The 18,608-nt window shown below is 43.9% G+C and overlaps 1 protein-coding gene across 3 annotated transcripts in view; it reads right to left on the bottom strand.

Moving 5' to 3' along the window:
- The window catches only part of LOC127454898 (disheveled-associated activator of morphogenesis 2-like), a 310,968-nt gene that overhangs the window by 46,188 nt on the left and 246,172 nt on the right, over positions 1-18,608 (bottom strand). For 2 of the 3 annotated variants that reach the window (XM_051722409.1, XM_051722410.1), the window contains exons 15-20: positions 17,754-17,861; positions 9,394-9,423; positions 7,602-7,708; positions 6,385-6,469; positions 3,069-3,175; positions 2,555-2,643 (exon numbers count right to left, since the gene is read on the bottom strand). In XM_051722409.1, the coding sequence (XP_051578369.1) occupies positions 2,555-2,643; positions 3,069-3,175; positions 6,385-6,469; positions 7,602-7,708; positions 9,394-9,423; positions 17,754-17,861 (526 nt within the window). The remainder of the gene's footprint in view (positions 1-2,554; positions 2,644-3,068; positions 3,176-6,384; positions 6,470-7,601; positions 7,709-9,393; positions 9,424-17,753; positions 17,862-18,608) is intronic. The other variant, XM_051722411.1, reaches the window with a different exon arrangement.

The raw sequence follows: 18,608 nt of genomic DNA, 5'->3' as shown, positions 1-18,608 counted from the left end.
GTATTCGTTTTAATGCACAGGGATCTCTAAGCAGCATATATTTTCTTGTTCTGTTGGCATGATGGCACAATTGCCACAGATGAACCTAAAGAGTATTGATATCAATATATTTAGACAATCTACTTCCTTTTTAATGAAAACATGACTCATTGTATATGAACAACATTTGCGTTTGTCACTACACTGAATATATGATGAAAGATGATTATATGACGAACCACAGTGCGACAATGTATCCTGTATACGTTTACATGTTGCGTGGTAAGTATATCCTTTCACTACTGTCATGCATTACTCAGCATTTGTAAAACACAGAAATGTTTCACTGTTGGAAAATTCCCCAAGTATGTAACAAGATACACACTGTTGTATCGCATCTTGGTTTAAACAACAATAAAAGTAATACCTATTACACAAATAGACAAGTAAATTACAGTGATTACTTACCACGCTGTCACAGACTGCAGTATCTTTAGTGTTTGTGGAGGGGGTTAATTTTCTTCAAATTCAGGATCAGACTCTGGCTCAAACATGTATGGATGAATTCCTGTGGTTGTCATTTTTTTAACCATCCAAAGTTTTCAAAAAATGGTAGGGGCGTTTACACTTATCCACATGCAAAGATGTTACCCAATCACAACAGTGGGTGTTTACACTGAAGTCTTCAAGAACACACGCCCCCAAAAATGGAGCGTTTCAAACAGAGGCACAAAAACTGGATAGAAAATGACCAATTATTCCTAAATTATGACTACTTTTAATGAAAAAAATCACACTAACATTATAAGTGGACCTCATGGAACATTATAAAATAAAATAAAAATCCAATTCATGACACCTTTAAGTGCTACATATTGCATTAAAATAAGGTCATGGTAAGGTTCTAAACAATTCTCTCCCACGTTATTAGCTAATCTAACTGTGCTTATTTCTGTCATTGGTATAAGTAGCAGAAGGTGGTTGTAGACAAGAAATGTACAGTTTTATAGCATGCTGTTAACATTTCTTCAGTCACCTTGGCATTCCTACAGCTGAACCACTGTAGTGAAAACCACCTTAAAGTCACAAAACGCACATTATAAAAATTATTTTAGACATCACTTATTTCAAACCTGGTGCAATGTGTGCCATGTCTGAATGCCTAAATGTCAAAATGAGATTTGAGAGCTACAGTAAAGGGGACAAGTTTTTTGGATTGGTCTGTTCCTCACAAAAAGCTATTGCACAGCTTCAGAAGAACTGGAATATAGCACATGTTGTATGGACTTTATGGTACATTTGTTTTGTTTTGTTTTGTTTTGTTTTGTTTTGTTTTGTTTTGGAGCTTGACAGCCCCTAGTAATTATATGCTTTCAATGTATGGAAAAAGCAGACTAAACATTCTTAAAAATATCTCCTAAAAAAATAACCTTTTGTCTTTCACAAAGGAAAGAAGTCAGTTGGAAGGACATGAGGGTCCCTTTATGGTGCATTATTAGCATTATTAATGTGCATAGAGAGGTCTTAACCCAGCCTTTTGGGTTAGCTTCTTTTAAACACAATACTTTGCAAGCACATGCAGTGCATGCCCTTTTCTTGAAATGTTTTTGCACTCTTTGAAGAAAAAAAGCAGTGTTTATAAAAAGGACTCTCCCCTTTCAACATGTGCCAGCTTTCCAAAACAGCCTCTGTGGAAACACTGGCTGTGTCTCGTTTGGAAGGATGCGTCCTGCGGAGGTCGCATTTGTCGGCCGCATACGTCATCAAGGCTGTCTCGTTTCAGAAAAGCGAGTAGGACACTTCGAATGTAGCCTTCGAATGTGACCTTCTTTCATGGGAATTTGGAGGATGCATGAGGTGTATCCTTCATGGGCACTCACAACCCACAATTTTTTGCTTCAACGGAAATATCTAAAAAAATTACGCCAATTTGCCAGTAAATATGATGTTCAAATGCAAGGAATGTTAATTCCCAAGTTGAAGTACCTCAGCAGATGGGTGCAGAGTATATAATATGTATAATTATATTAATATATAATTAAAATAAAGTATTAGACTAAATGTACACCTGTAAAATCTATTTTCTTTTCTCTTAACATCATTATAACTCTCCTAAAATGTACCTCATACATTCCCTTCCAGAGGGACTTTGTTCCCTTCTCACTCAAAGTGCTCACGCTTGTTAAAGAGTTGCATGCTGTCATAGCAACCATGTTACGTTCTATTTCCGTTTGTCCTACGAAGGCCGTTTTGTTTAAACGAGGCTTGTTTAAAGGAGGACACTCTGTATACTGCAGCCTTCAAAGGACGCGTCCTACCTAGCATGCAGCTTTCCAAACGAGACACAGCCACTGTTCTTTATTTGAACTGGAGAGAAATTCAAGTGTAAGAGCAATGCCTTCACAAACATTCTAGCCCTGACTCGTGCTCTAATATCCGCTTCTCTCACCACATTCTCACACAGTCACATAGTTACAGGCCTCCATCACTTCAGTGTAAATCTGCTATTTGGAAGCCTGCATTAATTTGCAAAGAAACATCCACAGCAACACAAACACCCCCCACTAACACTAACCTTCAACCTTGGGCTTCGTCTCTGCCAGACGCTCTGCAAACTTCTTTTTGAAGAAAAGAGACTGCAGCCTTTGTTGATAGTGGTCGATTCTGGTAGAGAGAAATAAGTGTAGTTTCAAAATGATTTAATAGCAACCATTTGGGTGCAGCCTTTATTCAATTTTCTTTAGGCCATATCTTTTATCGGGTGTAAAATGACAAGTTTCACTTGAACTATTTACAGAAAATCTTGTTAAAGATGATGGATCTTCCATATAAAGATGAGACTGAACAGGGAACTCTAGAAATATAGAGATAACAGATTTTACAGTCTGTTTCTTTAAGCTTAAAATATGCAGGAAAAACATAGCCCATAAATCACTTGCCTGCTTTACCATTCATGCAATCCAATTTTAGAAGCTCTGATAAAGAACTTTAAATCATTCTTTATTTATCCAAATAGCTTTTTCAAAGCCATACATCATTGTGTTAATTTATCACATCTCTTTCATCTAAAAATCAATATTTAGCTGTACCTGCTCATCTCAAACAGGAAGCGGTCAGCCCAGGCCATGCGCTCAAGCTCATGTTTGTGTTCTTCCAGAAGGTCGATATCACCTTTCTCAGGAACAAACTTAAGCAGCTGTAAATGAACAATACATTTTTACACAGTGAGTATTTTTGTCACGTCTATTACAGTATGTCTATTTTCATGTTCATGTCTATTTTCATCATGTACCACAATATGACCTCTCACTAGTTTTGAAAATAGCAGCATTTCCACATTTCCAATTTCCTGACAGGAAATATACCTCTTTTATAAGGTTGTACAGATGTGCCCCTAATTTCTGACAGCTTCCATCCTAAAGGTTCTCTTTGCATATTTAATCTGCTATGAATTTAACATTAGGCTCTGGTAAAATGTATGTTTTTTGTTTTTGTTTTATAAGTTTGTGCTTATATTCTCTGTCACAACCATAATTTGTCAACTCTGTCATCCAAAAAAAATTAAATAAAAAAATTTAAAAAATGGTAAAGTAAAAGTCAGGGAGTTTTAGATAATTTCTCTTATTTTAAGTACTGTAGGTCCCAATAGTAGGTAGTAACAACAGAAATTAAAAATGTAATATACAAAAAGTTTATTTTGTTAACACCGTCAGCTGTTAACCCCATCAGACAGTCAGTATGAAACCATCCTGTATTCACAATTCATTCTTAATCAGTTAAATACTAGATTTATATATTTATATACACTGATGAGCCAAAACATTATGACCACCTGCCTAATATGCTGTTGGTCCTCTGTGTGCCTCCAAAACAGTGTCGACCCGCTGAGGCATGGACTTTACAAGACCCCTGAAGGTGTCCTGTGGTATCTGGCACCAAGACATTAGCAGCAGATCCTTCATGTCCTGTAAGTTGCGAGGTGGAGCCGCCATGGATTGGACTTGTTGGTCCAGCACATCCCACATTTGCTCAATTGGATTGAGATCTGGGGAATTTGGAGGCCAGGGCAACACCTTGAACTCTTTATCATGTTCTTCAAACCATTCCCAAACAATGTGTGCAGTGTGACACGTGTCAAATTGACATCCACATGAATAGCCGGACCCAGGGTTTCCCAGCAAAACATTGATCAGAGCATCACACTCCTTCCACTGGCTTGTCGTCTTCCCACAGTGCATCCTGGTGCCATAACTTCCCCAGGTAAATGATGCACACGTACACGGCCATCCACATGATGTAAAAGAAAATGAAACTCATCGGACCAGGCGATCTTCCTCCACTGCTCCAAGGTCCAGTTCCAACGCTCACGTGTCCAGTGTAGGCACTTTCGACAGTGGACATGGGTCATCATGGGCACTCTGACAGGTCTGCTACTACGCAGCCCCATATGCAGCAGGGTGCGATGCATTGTGTGTTGTGACACATTCCTCCCATAACCATCATTCAAATTTTCTGTGACTTGTGCCACAGAAGACCTTCTGTTGGTTCGGACCACACGGGATAGCCTCCGTTGCCCTTGCACATCAATGAGCCTTGGGAGACTGACACCCTGTCGCCAGTTTGTGGTTTATCCCTCCTTGGACCACTGTTGGTAGGTACTACTCACCACTGCTGACTGGGAGCACTCCACAAGCCTTGCATTTTCAGAGATGCTCTGATCCAGTCATCTGGCCATTACAATTTGGCCCTTGTCACAGTAGCTCAGGTTTTTACTCCTGTCCATTCCTCCTGATTGTTTGCTTACCATCTAATCTACCCAGACCTTGACATGACCTTGTTAGGAGATGATCAACATTATTTGCTTCACCTGTGAGTGGTCATAATGTTTTATCAGTGTATATATATATATAATTGTTTTTGGCACCATTCTGAGTAAATTCTAGAGATTGTTCTGGGTGAAAATCCCAGGAGATCAGCAGTTACAGAAATACTTAAACCAGCCCATCTGGCAACAACAATCATGCCACAGTCCAAATCACTGAGATCACATTTGTTCCCCATTCTGATGGTCGATGTGAACATTAACTAAAACTCTTGACCCGTATCGGCATGATTTTATGCACTGCACTGCTGCCACATGATTGGATGATTAGATAATTGCATGGATGATTGTTGGTGCCATATGTGCTGGTTTGAGTATTTCTGTAACTGCTGATCTCCTGGGATTTTCACACACAGCAGTCTCTACAATTTACTCAGAATGGTGCCAAAAACAAAAAACATCCAGTGAGCGATATATATATATATATATATATATACACTGATAAAACATTATGACCACTCACAGGTGAAGCAAATAATGTTGATCATGTTAATGTTGATCACACCTATTTTTGGGCAGTTTCTTCCATTCTTCTTTGCAGGACCTCTCAAGCTCCATCAGGTTGGATGGGGAGCATCGGTGCACAGCCATTTTCAGATCTCTCCAGAGATGTTCAATCAGGTTCAAGTCTGGGCTCTGGCTGGGCCACTCAAGGACATTCACAGTGTTGTGCCGTAGCCACTCCTTTGTTATCTTGGCTGTGTGCTTAGGGTCATTGTCCTGTTGGAAGATGAACCTTCACCCCAGTCTGAGGTCCAGAGCGCTCTGGAGCAGGTTTTCATCAAGGATGTCTATGTACATTGCTGCATTCATCTTTCCCTCAATCCTGACTATTCTCCCAGTTCCTGCCACTGAAAAACATCCCCACAGCATGATGCTGCCACCACCATGCTTCACTGTAGGGATGGTATTGACCAGGTGATGAGCAGTGCCTGGTTTCCTCCAGACATGACGCTTGCCATTCAGGCCAAAGAGTTCAGTCTTTGTTTCATCAGACCAGAGAATTTTGTTTCTCATGGTCTGAGAGTCCTTCAGGTGCCTTTTGGCAAACTTCAGGTGGGCTGTCATGTGCCTTTTACTGAGGAGTGGCTTCTGTCTGGCCACTCTACCATACAGGCCTGATTGGTGGAGTTCTGCAGAGATGGTTGTTCTTCTGGAAGGTTCTCCTCTCTCCACAGGTAAATGCTGGAGCTCTGTCAGAGTGACCATCGGGTTCTTGGTCACCTCCCTGACTAAGGCCCTTCTCCCCCGATCGCTCAGTTTTTATATATATATATATATATATATATATATATATATATATATATATATATATATATATATATATATGTATATATATATATTAATAAGCATTAATAAGCATTCTACATGACAGTGTTAACACATATTAAGTTATAGGCAAGGAAAAACACACATTTTGTGATTAAATGATGGCGGTTGCACCAAAAAATAACTGGGTACATTTCTTTTTTTCAGTTCTGTAGCCAGTTTGGTCCCAGTACTCAAGAAGCTTTAGCACTCACCTGTTCTAACATATCTTTAGCAAGCTCTTCTCTCACATCCATCTCCAGAATGGCTCTCTTTATGTCCTCATTGCTCATTTTTAACCTGCATGGACAGGAAAGGGTTTCTTATGTCAAGGGTTAATATTTAACATGTAACATATTAATTAACAAGTTGAAGTACAAGGGATACACTATGGAGCATAACCAGGAGGATACCATGTTATTTCACATAGCCACTTGTGATCTTTAGTATTAATCAATGTTCCCTCCCCTTACGATCTAATCAATAAGGATCTGGCCACATCACAAAGCATGATCAATCTCTTCCTGGCCTCATTAAGGCATGTCATCATGCCCTTGGGTCATGTGGAATCAAATGAGCTGGCTCAGAGTCTACTTTTTTTCCTTTTTTTTTTTTCTTTTTTTTTTTACACTTCAAACATGCTCTGTTTCATTGTAAAATGTTGTACATGTAACTAATATTTTTCAATAAATGTAAACAATAATTTTCACCTGAAAAAAAGCTGTTTTAGGCTGATAAAAGTATCTGAATTATTTTGCTCACACAGGTTGTTGTGGATGCTTTCAGGTTCTGGAAAGATTAGACTGTATAGATATGTAAAAATATCTCTGAATGCTATTGCTGCATTCAAGTGCATAATGTCGGGTCAGAATTACTGTAATTATGAGATGACAACTCTGAGATTCTAAGATTCTAGAAATTAATCTGATTACACAGACATTTTTTTGCATATTTTTTATTGTCAGTGCTCATAACGACAAAATGGATCCATATGCGTTGTTTGTAATGGCGCCAAAATACTTAATCACTACATAAATTCACCTCTTGCAAAATACTGAACACTAAAGTAAGTGTGTCAGGTAACACAAGCTATAATAAATCAAACAGAAAAAAGTTTTAACTCTTGCAGCCACTTCCAATTTGGTTGTTTTTACATGACATCACAACAGTAAAGTAAGAAAATAACCTTTCTTAAAATGCAAAGTTCCCAACAAGTTTGACTCAAAAGTGAATGGTTTTTACAAGGCAACTTGTATTACAGTAATTCAGTGTAAATATTTATGCAATCAAAAATTTCAGCAACACAAAAGTTTTTAGACTTTGGACTATGTGCCCTTCAAGCGTTGGCTCTTTATTTGTTTGGTTAACATTAACATAATGCTAACAACTTCAAAATTAATGGACATGCTGATTCAGGGAAGAGTACACATACTTGGAAAGCAGGATGACACAGTTCTGGGCCCTCCGCCCGTCAACGACAGACAGCTCTTTGACTTTGCGTGAGCTCAAGTACAGGTCATCCATAGAGCCTGTCTCTTTCTGCAGAAGAGAAGAGGACCATAAAATCCTCAGGAGGAAAGTTTGACAGGACTCTCTTTATAGTAATGACATGTATGAAAAGACCAGCTAAACTTTGTATTTCAAAAAATGAATATAAATAAACCAGTGATTCTTTGTTCATAATTGACTGAGGTTTAACTTATATTCGTATCTATAAGCAAGAGTTGAATTGGTTTTGTAGTTCATGAATTACAAGGCCAGGGATGTAAACCAATCCTCATAATCAATAAAAGTCTATGGGGCAAGACATTTTGGAGGACTTAAAAACAGCAATGTAAAGCTCTAATCTTTGTTAAAGCACCCAAATTGTTCCTTTAGCACTGGTAGAGCATTGTGCATGCAATGCCAGGTCATAGGTTTTATTCCCAGTAAACACATTGTACATGTCATGTGATTTAAAAAATGTATACCTTCAATGCACTGTGTATAAATGTATAAGTGGTTCATGAATTAATGAAGGAATAATGAAATGATGGAAGCATCATGGCACATGCACTGACTACAATGACTACATGTTGGGCACAGCATAAAGTAAACAATGGAAACTAGGAGGAGATGCAGAGTAATTAAACGCACATTATGTCTGTAACTCTCCATCAATCTCTCAATAGTCTGAAAGTGCAACCATGCCAAAATGACCACACATTTGAAAGTGTTTCAGTGAGAACAGTCGTCTATAAATAGGCCCAGACTGTTTCCTTGGCTCTGATTATTCGATGAGGTTACACAGGTCCAAAGAAAGCACACTTCTTACACACTCCTGCAGTTTTCTCAGAGCACAGACATGAAGAATGCTGGTAGGTCAGAGAGCCATTTCTACTGTAACAATAATGCTTTGACAGTCACATCACACAGCTGTGTGTTACTTTTCAGTATTTAAATGTCTTTGTGTTAACTACAGTAATTTAGCCAGTCTGTTTGTGCTATCACAGTCATTTAGCCTATTCTCAAAATTGCCCCCTAATTATTCTCCCCAGGCGTTAGAGAATAAAGATAATTTTACCAATGCAAGGCAAGGCTAGAGGTGATAACGAGATTTCTGAAATATTCAAAAAGGTCACTGAAAGGAATATTTCACTCAAAAATGTAACCTCTGTCTTTATTTACTCAGACTCATGTCGTTCCCCACCTGTATGCTGTTTTTTTTTTTTTTCGTGGATCACAAAAAGAGAAATTAGCAGAATGTTATTGCTGATCTTGCAGATTCATACAATGAAAGGATATAGTGACCAGAGGCTTTCAAGCTCCAAAATGATGAAGAGCCTCACTAAAGTATAATAAAAGTAGTCCATTGGACTTGTGTGCTATTCTTCTTACTATATCTTCTCAAGCCACCTGATGAGGAACAGACTGAAAATATTCCCATCTGCCATCTAAAATCTTATTCAAATGTCCACATTAAAACTTGCCATGTTACATCCGGTTATGAGACATGCAAGTAACAATGGCGCTTGCATCACTGACATCAAACCTGGTAAGACGCGTCATTCAACTTAATTGTATGGAAAGAAGCAGTGTCAACATTATGCTTCACATCTCCTTTTGTGTTTCATATAAGAAAGAAAGTCATGACATGAAGGTTAGAAAAAGATGACAGAATTTAGGGCCAACTAAACCTTTAAGTTTTCAGTTCTGATTTAGCGTTACTCAGAATATCCACTCACCTGCTTGAAGGATTGGTTAGTGAGCAGCTCCTGGCCAGGAAGAGGTACAGCAGCAGAGATGGAACAAAAATATTGGGAGACATGCAAAGGTTAAAATCTCAAGCAGCAGAAATACAGCAGATGACTCAGCCAGAGCTGATGCTCACAGGCCTTATATTCAAATGCTACAGATAAACAACATATCACAGGATTGAAAATAATGGCTATTCAGGGTTCCCACACCATTTGGTTTGTAAAGCATCCTTACTATCAGATTATTAAACAAGGCAATTCAGGAGGATTGCTCTGAGTCTGAGCCAAGCTGCACTATGTAATTTCCATCTCAACAGAAAACTATACTGTAACTTTGACTTTGTGCAGTATTCCTATAAAATATTTGCGACCGCTGCTTATTATGTTACAGATATTTATGTAATTGTATTTATAAATGTTATATTCCTTTAATAAAAGTCATGTACATCTTCACTTTACCTCTACCCCATTGTCTGAGTTTGTATGCCACAATTCAAAGTTGTATTCATTGTATTGTACTTTGACCTATGAATTTTCATATAAACAAAACAAAACAAAACAAAACAAACAAAAACAAAAACAATTGTATAGAGATTGCTGGGGAAGATTTCTAATTGTTTGCCAGGCACCAACTTTGAATTAAATATTCAAACAATTATACCTTTTAGCTTAAAATGTTTTCATTAAGCAAAAATAAAATGTCCTAAAATTGTAAATGCATATCAGCAGGGTAAATGCATAATCTTGCTTAAAAAGCATTATTTTGCAGAATAAATATTTTAGAGCAGATAATAACTGGAAAAATGTATGCTGAATCACTGTAGAAATAAATTTAGAAATGTCCATGCATTTTAAGATTTTTCAGGCCTGAAAATAAAAAGTTCCCTATCTGTCACTCACTCGACGTTGTGTCGATGTAGTGACACTAGGGGTCACTCTTGGGAGCCCGAGACACCTCTGGTCTATGATAAAAGGCCAATGAAAATTGGCAAGTGGTATTTGCATGCCACTCCCCCGGACATACAGGTATAAAAGGAGCTGGTATGCAACCACTCATTTAGATTTTCTCTTCAGAGCCAAACGGTCATGCTCACTGAGCTGAATTCCCACGACTGTTCATTCACCTCTGCTGGATCTGATGGCGCATTTCAGCGGCTTCTCCTTCCTCTGCACTGGCGCATTGCAAAGAATGCCCCTGGGCGCTTCGGCAGAAATATTTCTCTAAAAGAGCGGCACACACGGAACGTCTTTTTAAAGACGCGTCTTCCTAAAGATGCTTTTCCGATTGTGTGTTATTCCTGGTTGCGCTCGTTATCTCTCGCCTTCTGACGGTCACGATCACTGTCTTTCGTGTCTGGGCACTGCTCACGCGGAGACAGCATTCGTAGATGGTCATGTTCTCATTGCGAGGATATGTCCATGGCAACATTGCGGTCGCGGCTCGCCTTCGTAAGAAAGCAAGCCACCCCAGAGGCTCCCCTCCTCGGTCCTTTTACCCACAGGTATGAGGCCAGCGCGGCTAGCACTGGGGGTGATTTGGGGGCCCCAATGGGACCGCCTCCGCTGGGTATCCCCCCGCGGACCTCCCATTCCCCAGCACGCTCGTCTGCCCCGATTGGGCTTCCGGATGAGTCCGCCGGCTCGTCTCACGGCGAGTTCGACCTCTTATTCGGAGCCCACGAAAGTGATGAGCTCTCGAGCGCAGCATCGGAGAGCGGGCTCATCCAGTCGGAAGCCTCAGCTGGGCTCCTCCCTTCGGGGACGATTGCCCAGTCACAGGCTGACGCGGAGATGATGACATGCTTTCCTGGGCAGCCGTGAGCGTCGGCTAGAGTGGAACCCTCTGCTCTTCCCTGAACCCTCGCGGCTCGGTGATTGGTTCCTGGGCTAGCGGTGCCACTCAAAGCCACGCCCCACCCCCGTTCCTTTCTTCCCGGAAGTGCATGAATAGCTGACAAGGTCGCGGGAGGCACTTTTTACTGCCCGGTCCCGATCTTTTCAGCTTCCCCGCCCTCACTACCCTTGATGGTGGGGTGGCCAACGGCTGTTCGGCAATCCCCCGATGGATAAAGGTGCTCGCAGTGCACCTATGCCTGCAGAGCACCGCCACCTGGCGCGGGTGCCCAAAGCCCCCGTCCAAAGCCTGTAGGTTTACGTCGCCTCTGACGGCCAAGGCCTACGGTGCCGCTGGACAAGCCGCCTCTGCCCTGCCTGCCATGGCTCTCCTGCAAGTCCGCCAAGGCGCTAAAGGAACTGCACAAGGGTAGTTCCACCCCGGGAATGATGCAGGAACTGCGCTCGGTGACTGACCTCGCTCTCCGAGCGACGGAGGTCACAGCGCGGTCTCTTGGGCGGACGATGGCTACACTAGTGGTCCAGGAGTGCCACCTTTGTCTCAGCCTGGTCGAGATGGGCGAGGCTGACAAGACACGATTCCATGCTGCCCCCATTTCCCAGGCGGGCCTATTCGGCGACACCGTCGAGGACTTTGCCCAGCAGTTTTCGATGGTGGAGCAGTAGACGGATGCTAGCCGGCATATCCTGCCCTGTCTACTCATCGCTAAGCAGACGCCACCTGTCTCGTGGCCGCCCAGAGCCCGTGAAAGGCTTCAAAGCACCCTTGAGACGGGCGACCCAGGGACAACGAAACCTGCTGCTCTGGAGCTGGTAAGCAGATCTCTCCATCTTTTTGTTACCTTTTGCATTTAATTGCGCTGCATGCCCAAGTGGCTGCAGTACTCAAGAGCTCTGCAAGAGCGGTTTCCTTGTTCCCTGGGTCACGTATCCGGTGTGCACGGCTGTCATCACGACCACCGTCCACCACTCTATTTGGCAGGTTTGACGCTCCAGCGGCGGTCTCCCACCCCTGAGCACCCAGCTGTGGCACACATCCGCCCCCGATTTGACAGTCTCCACGGGTCACGAGGACAGGCCTCTTCCTCCCCCGTCCCAGGCTGTTCTGGGGGTGGTCACAAGGAGCCAGGTAAGTGCTTCGATGTCCTTAGACTCAGCAAGGCCACAACATGGTGTGGCACCTCAAGCTCCACCCCGCCGCGAGGCCCCACTTGCCGGTATGTCCGATGACACTGTCCCTTTGGTCCCCCTTGCGTGGAACTTGGACGCATGGCTTGCGCTTTCCAATCCGTCGCGAGAGCTCGTCCGGACCATCCGACTCGGCTATGCGATTCACTTCATCGGGTGTCTGCCCAGGTTCAGCGGTGTCCACTTCACCTTGGTGAAGGACGAAAACATTGCTACCTTGCACGGAGATCGCTACCCTCCTACGGATGGGCACCTGTCCCTCCAGCCACTACTTCATCGTACTGAAAAAAAGGCGGTGGGTTGTGGCCAATCTTGGACCTGTGAGTTCTGAACTAGGCTTTACACAGACTCCCGTTCAAGATGCTGATGCAAAAAACGCATTCTGGTGAGCGTCCGGCATCAAGATTGGTTTGTGACGGTAGACCTGATGGATGTGTACTTCCATGTCTCGATCCTTCCTCGACACAGACCCTTCCTGCGGTTTGCGTCCGAGAGTCAGGCATATCAGTACAAAGTCCTCCCTTTCGGCCTGTCCCTGTCTCCTCGCGTCTTTACGAAGGTCGCAGAGGCTGCCCTTGCCCTGTTAAGGGAGGTGGGCATTCGCATTCTCAACTATCTCGACGACTGTTTAATCCTAGCTCATTCTTGAGACCTGGGACCTGGTGCTCTCACACCTCAGCCGACTAGGGCTTCGGGTCAACTGGGAAAAGAGCAAGCTCCTCCCGGTTCAGAGCATCTCTTTTCTCAGTTTGGAGTTGGACTCAGTCTCCTTGACGGCGCGCCTTACGAAAGAGCGCACCCAGTCGGTGCTGGCCTGTTTGAAGGCATTCAAACAGAAAACAGCAGTTCCACTGAAACTTTTTCAGAGGCTCCTGTGGCATATGGCATCCTCGGCGGTGGCCACCCTGCTCGGGTTGATGCATATGAGGCCGCTTCAGCACTGGCTCCAGCCTCGAGTCCCGAGATGGGCATGGCACCACGGGATACATCGCGTGGTCATCACACCGGTCTGTCACCATCTTTTCAGCCCTTGGACCGACCTCTCATTTCTATGGGAAGGTGTTCCTCTAGAACTGGTCTCCAGGCGCGTTGTGGTCATGAAAGACGCCTCCAAAATGGGCTGGGGTGCTGTTTGCAATGGGCACGCAGCCGCCGTCCTCTGGACAGGTCCGCGACTGCATTGGCACATCAACTGCCTCGAGTTGTTGGCAATTCTGCTCGCCCTGTGGAGGTTTCGGCCGTTGATCCAGGGCAAGCACGTGTTAGTGACAGACAACATGACAACATGACAACGGTAGCATACGTCAACCGCCATGGCGGTCTGCGCTCTCGTTGTATGTTACAACTCGCCCGCCGTCTCCTCCTCCTGGAGTCAGCAGCACTTCAAGTCGCTGCAAGCCACTCACATCCCGGGCAACCTCAACATTACAGCGGAGGCGCTGTCACGACAGGTTACCCTCAGGGAGAGTGGAGACTCCACCCTCAGGTGGTCCAGCTGATTTGGAGTCAATTCGACAGGCACAGGTGCACCTGTTTGCCTCCCAAGAATCCTCCCCACTGCCCGCTCTGGTACACCCTGACCGAGGCCCCCCTCGGCATAGATGCGCTGGCACACAGCTGGCCCCCTGGCATGTGCAAATATGCGTTTCCCCCAGTGAGCCTGCTTGCACAGACCCTGTGCAAGGTCAGGGAGGATGAGGAGCAGGTCATCCTGATAGCACCCTACTGGCCCACCCAGACGTGGTGCTCGGACCTCACGCTCCTCGCGACAGCTCCCCCCCGGCGAATTCCCCTGAGGAAGGACCTTCTTTCTCAGGGACGGGGCACCATCTGGCACCCGTGCCCAGACCTCTGGAATCTCCATGTCTGGCCCCTGGACGGGACGCGGTGTCCTTGTTGGTAGACATGATCACTCAGGCTACCTCTACGAGGCGCCTGTATGCCTTTAAGTGGCGTCTGTTCGCTAAGTGGTGTTCTTCCCGTCGGGAAGACCCCCAAAGATGCACAGTCGGATCAGTGCTTTCCTTCCTGCAGGAGAGGTTGGAAGGGAGGCTGTCCCCTTCCACCTTGAAGGTGTACGTTGCGGCCATAGCAGAAGACCACGACGCAGTCGACGGTAAGTCCTTAGGGAAGCTGACCTGATCATCAGGTTCCTAAGAGGCGCCAGGAGGCTGAATCCCTCCAGACCGTGCCTCGTTCCCTTATCGGACATCTCTGTAGTTCTTCAGGGTCTACAGAGAGCCCCCTTTGAGCCTTTGCAGTCAGCCGAGCTTAAGGCACTCCTTGAAGACTGCCCTCCTGACTGCGCTCACTTCCATCAAGAGAGTAGGTGACCTGCAAGCGTTCTCTGTCAGCGAAACATGCCTGGAGTTCCCACCACCCCTTTAGGAACCAGGTGGTGAACCTGCAAGTGCTGCCCCAGGAGGAGGCAGACCCAGCCCTGTCATCGCTGTGTCCGGTGCGTGCTTTACGCATCTATTTGGATCGCATGCAGAGCTTTAGAATCTCTGAGCAGCTCTTTGTCTGATTTGGTGCACAGCGGAAAGGATGCGCTGTCTCCAAACAGAGGATCGCCCACTGGCTCATTGACGCCATAACTATGGCATATGTCGCCTAGGACATGCCGCCCATGGTAGGGCTACAAGCCCATTCTACCAGGGGTGTAGCAGCTCCCTGGGCTCTGGCCAGGTGTGCCTCTCTAACAGACATTTGCAGAGCAGTGGGCTGGGCAACACCCAACACCTGTGCAAGGTTCTACAACCTCCGGGTGGAACCAGTTTTATCCAAGGTAGTGGCACGCAACACAAGTGGATAAGCCCGGGATAGCTGGCCGGGTGTATCGCTTGCACATAGCACTTTCCACCTCCCTTGGAGCTGAAGACGTGCGCCATTAATTCCCAGTAGTGTTCACAAACTTTGTTCCCTGGTTGACTTCCTCCGAGCCCTCTGGCAGTCGAGTTTTCGGAGAGACTCGCTGCCGGCCCAGTACACGCACTAACTAAGGTCCCTGTTCTGGGGTAGGTGCTCCGCATGTGGCAGTTCCCTGTAAGGCTAACCCCATGCGATCTATATCTTCCGCTAATTCGTTTCCCTGTTGGCAAAACTGTGTCTTCCTTGGGCAGAGCCCCTCTGCCCCAGTCGCCATGTTTGTAGTAACTCCTCCCCCATTGGGCAGGATCTACCTTGAAGACTCTCCACATGGTTGGAAAGACCATGTGACATATTCTTCCACTTAAATATCCCCCCCTCTCTTTGGGTGAGGTGTGGTCTCCGCGGTGTCTTCCCCTTGGAAGGGACACCTGGTGGCCCAGTCGGATAATCCCCCTTCATTTTTAGGGAGTGGAAAAAAGCAAGGGGAAAAGAGGCCACGACTGGGTTAAGCCTGTCTCTATCTTTTGGGTAGTCGACTTGTCCCCAAAAAGGACCGTTCGACACTCATAAGTATGTTGGGGGAGGTTACGTGTCGACCTGGTGTGCTGGCTATGAGGCACACAGTAGTCTGCCCACCACACACCGGCAGTTCACGTAACACAGTTCAACCAATTGTGGCGTTTCGTATAGGGACCCCTAGTGTCACTACATCGACACAACGTCGAGTGAGTGACAGATAGGGAATGTCATGGTTACTTGTTTAACCTCCGTTCCCTGATGGAGGGAACGAAATGTTGTGTCCCTCCTGCCACAACGCTGAACTACCCGCTGAAATGGCCGGACCGTATATCGGCTCCTCAGCATAAAACCTGAATGAGTGGTTGCATACAAGCTCCTTTTATACCCGTATGTCCGGGGGAGTGGCATGCAAATACCACTCGCCAATTTTCATTGGCCTTTTATCAAAGACCAGAGGTGTCTCGGGCTCCCAAGAGTGACCCCTAATGTCACTACATCGACACAACGTCTCGTTCCCTCCATCAGGGAACGGAGGTTACACAAGTAACCATGACGTTTTAACATTCTCTCATATTTCCAGGATTTCCATGACCATGGGAACCCTGACAATTTTGTCTATATTGTTTGCACAAATTTTAATTGTACGTTGTTGCTGATTTTGGGCCTAAGGGCATATCTGCAAGATTTCTGCTCTAAATGCACTAAAACACTACATCATGCTTAAAGCACTAAGGCGCCTACAGTATAAAACAACAAGCCATTCAGCAAAGAACAGCTGCTGTAGCCAACACTGTCCAATTCTGCAAAGCTGTAGAGCAGTGGTTCCCAAAATTTTCACAGTGTCATACCCCGCCAAACTTTCAACATCTACACACCCCCTCTCTAACACATAGATAACATTCACACAAGGTATTTTAAAAATATGTGTATTGAACACAAATATCTTTGAAAAACAACTCCCTTATATCAAATATCTTATATTTGTACATGTTTTGTACATGTTATATTAATCATATCCATATTGAATAAATGGCTTATCGATTAATGGAGATGGGTGTGCTAGATATGACTGCATAACTTTATAAGAGCTGTAATAGCTGCCGACCTATTGTGTTAGGAATTGCGCATCATTGCAGGTAAGGCTCTAGGATGCGAGCAAATGCGAGTGAAAATTACTGCGTGTGAATGTGGAAAATTATTTGGCCGCACACGTGCGAGTGACATCTGAAAACTGTCATCAAAACTTATGAACCTATACCATCACAATCAAAACTCCTTATGCATCTCACCTTATACAAATTACATCTCAAACTTTGATAAATAAAAAAATAAATAAACTAAAATCGTGGACGACTGATAAATGCAAGTCTGGTAAAACAGCGAAGTATCAATTTTACTTGCTATCACTTAGCTGTGTCACCTAGTAGTGTGCTGGGCTGGTGAAAAAATATAAGTGCACGACACAAGTCGATTTTTTTAACTGCAAAAGATAGGGTTATTTCATTGCATTTTATTTATCTGACCTTTATGACACGACCAATTTGGTGTTTCTACACTAGAGGGAGTACAAAGTTATTTTTTACCACTGAGAAACACATGAACTTGGTTTGAATGTTATTTTAGACTGGGTTGATATTAAAAGAATGGTTAATCTCAGAATTTTGTTTGCGTACCCCATATCGTCACCTCACCTCACGTTCCCCAAGTTTGAGAAACACTGCTGTAGAGAATTTCAAATACACATCTCATGCTCACACACAAATTTCACAATCATACACAAGAATGTCAGCACAGCTGTTATTCCAGAAGTTATTCCAGAAATATCTATGCATATGGTGCATCTATGAAACTGAAAATGATTTATTTTAAGACTGAAGCACAGCTGAGATACAACTATGTGTGCAACACTTGCATACTTGCTGCCTCTGATAAGCTGAAAACATCTTCTCAATATCCTTCAGGTCGAGAACTTTAAAGGCCCTTCTGTCATCGATTTCATGCCAGATGGTACCAGTGATCTTGTTCTGCGAAAACAGGAAGATAAGTAGGAAAAAAAACTGCAGTTAAGGGTTAATCTCAGATAAATGTTCTTTACCCTGTATGTCTTTTTGTTGCTGATTTGCCCATAAGAAGGTCACACAGTAACACTGTAATTGCTTCTTAAGTATCTACATGTTCATCAGTGCTATTAATAACAATAAGTTAATAGTGCAAAATCTCAAATACCTTCAATGTAGGAATTCGTCAGGACTAGTCTGTTACTACTAATTTTTACTAATCGACTAACTGCCCAGAAAAGTAGCCGACTAGTCGGTTATTCAGAGTGTCAGTGTTTACCTTAGGTAAAAGACTCAGAGGTTGCGTTACCCTAAACTGTTTTGCTATTGTCCACATTTTAAAAACTTTGACGGATAATTCCAGAGAGAGAGAGAGAGAGAGAGAGAGAGAGAGAGAGAGAGAGAAAGAGAGAGCACATCAATGCTGTGTTGATGTGTGAGTGAAGAGAATGTCAGCGCAACAGAGATGATGTCTGTGAAAAAAGGAAAGAATGTGTTAGAGTTAGAATAGAGTTTTTTTTTTTTTTTTTTTTAATCAGTTTCAGGGCGCATAGGAAGAATTTTGGCTTGAATGTGGAAATTAACGCTTTAAATGTCTACAGCACTTTGCAGTGTGGCTCCCTCATACATTCTTTGTAAACAAAAAGCACTCTGTATTCACATTATTTACACTTAGCATAATTCAAAATATGTTTGCATATGGGTCATTTACAA

This window comes from Myxocyprinus asiaticus, chromosome 17 (assembly GCF_019703515.2).
Source record: "Myxocyprinus asiaticus isolate MX2 ecotype Aquarium Trade chromosome 17, UBuf_Myxa_2, whole genome shotgun sequence".
Lineage (NCBI taxonomy): Eukaryota > Metazoa > Chordata > Actinopteri > Cypriniformes > Catostomidae > Myxocyprinus > Myxocyprinus asiaticus.
The sequence above is the reverse complement of the archived record's forward strand: the minus strand, read 5'-3'. Positions and strand labels throughout refer to the sequence as shown.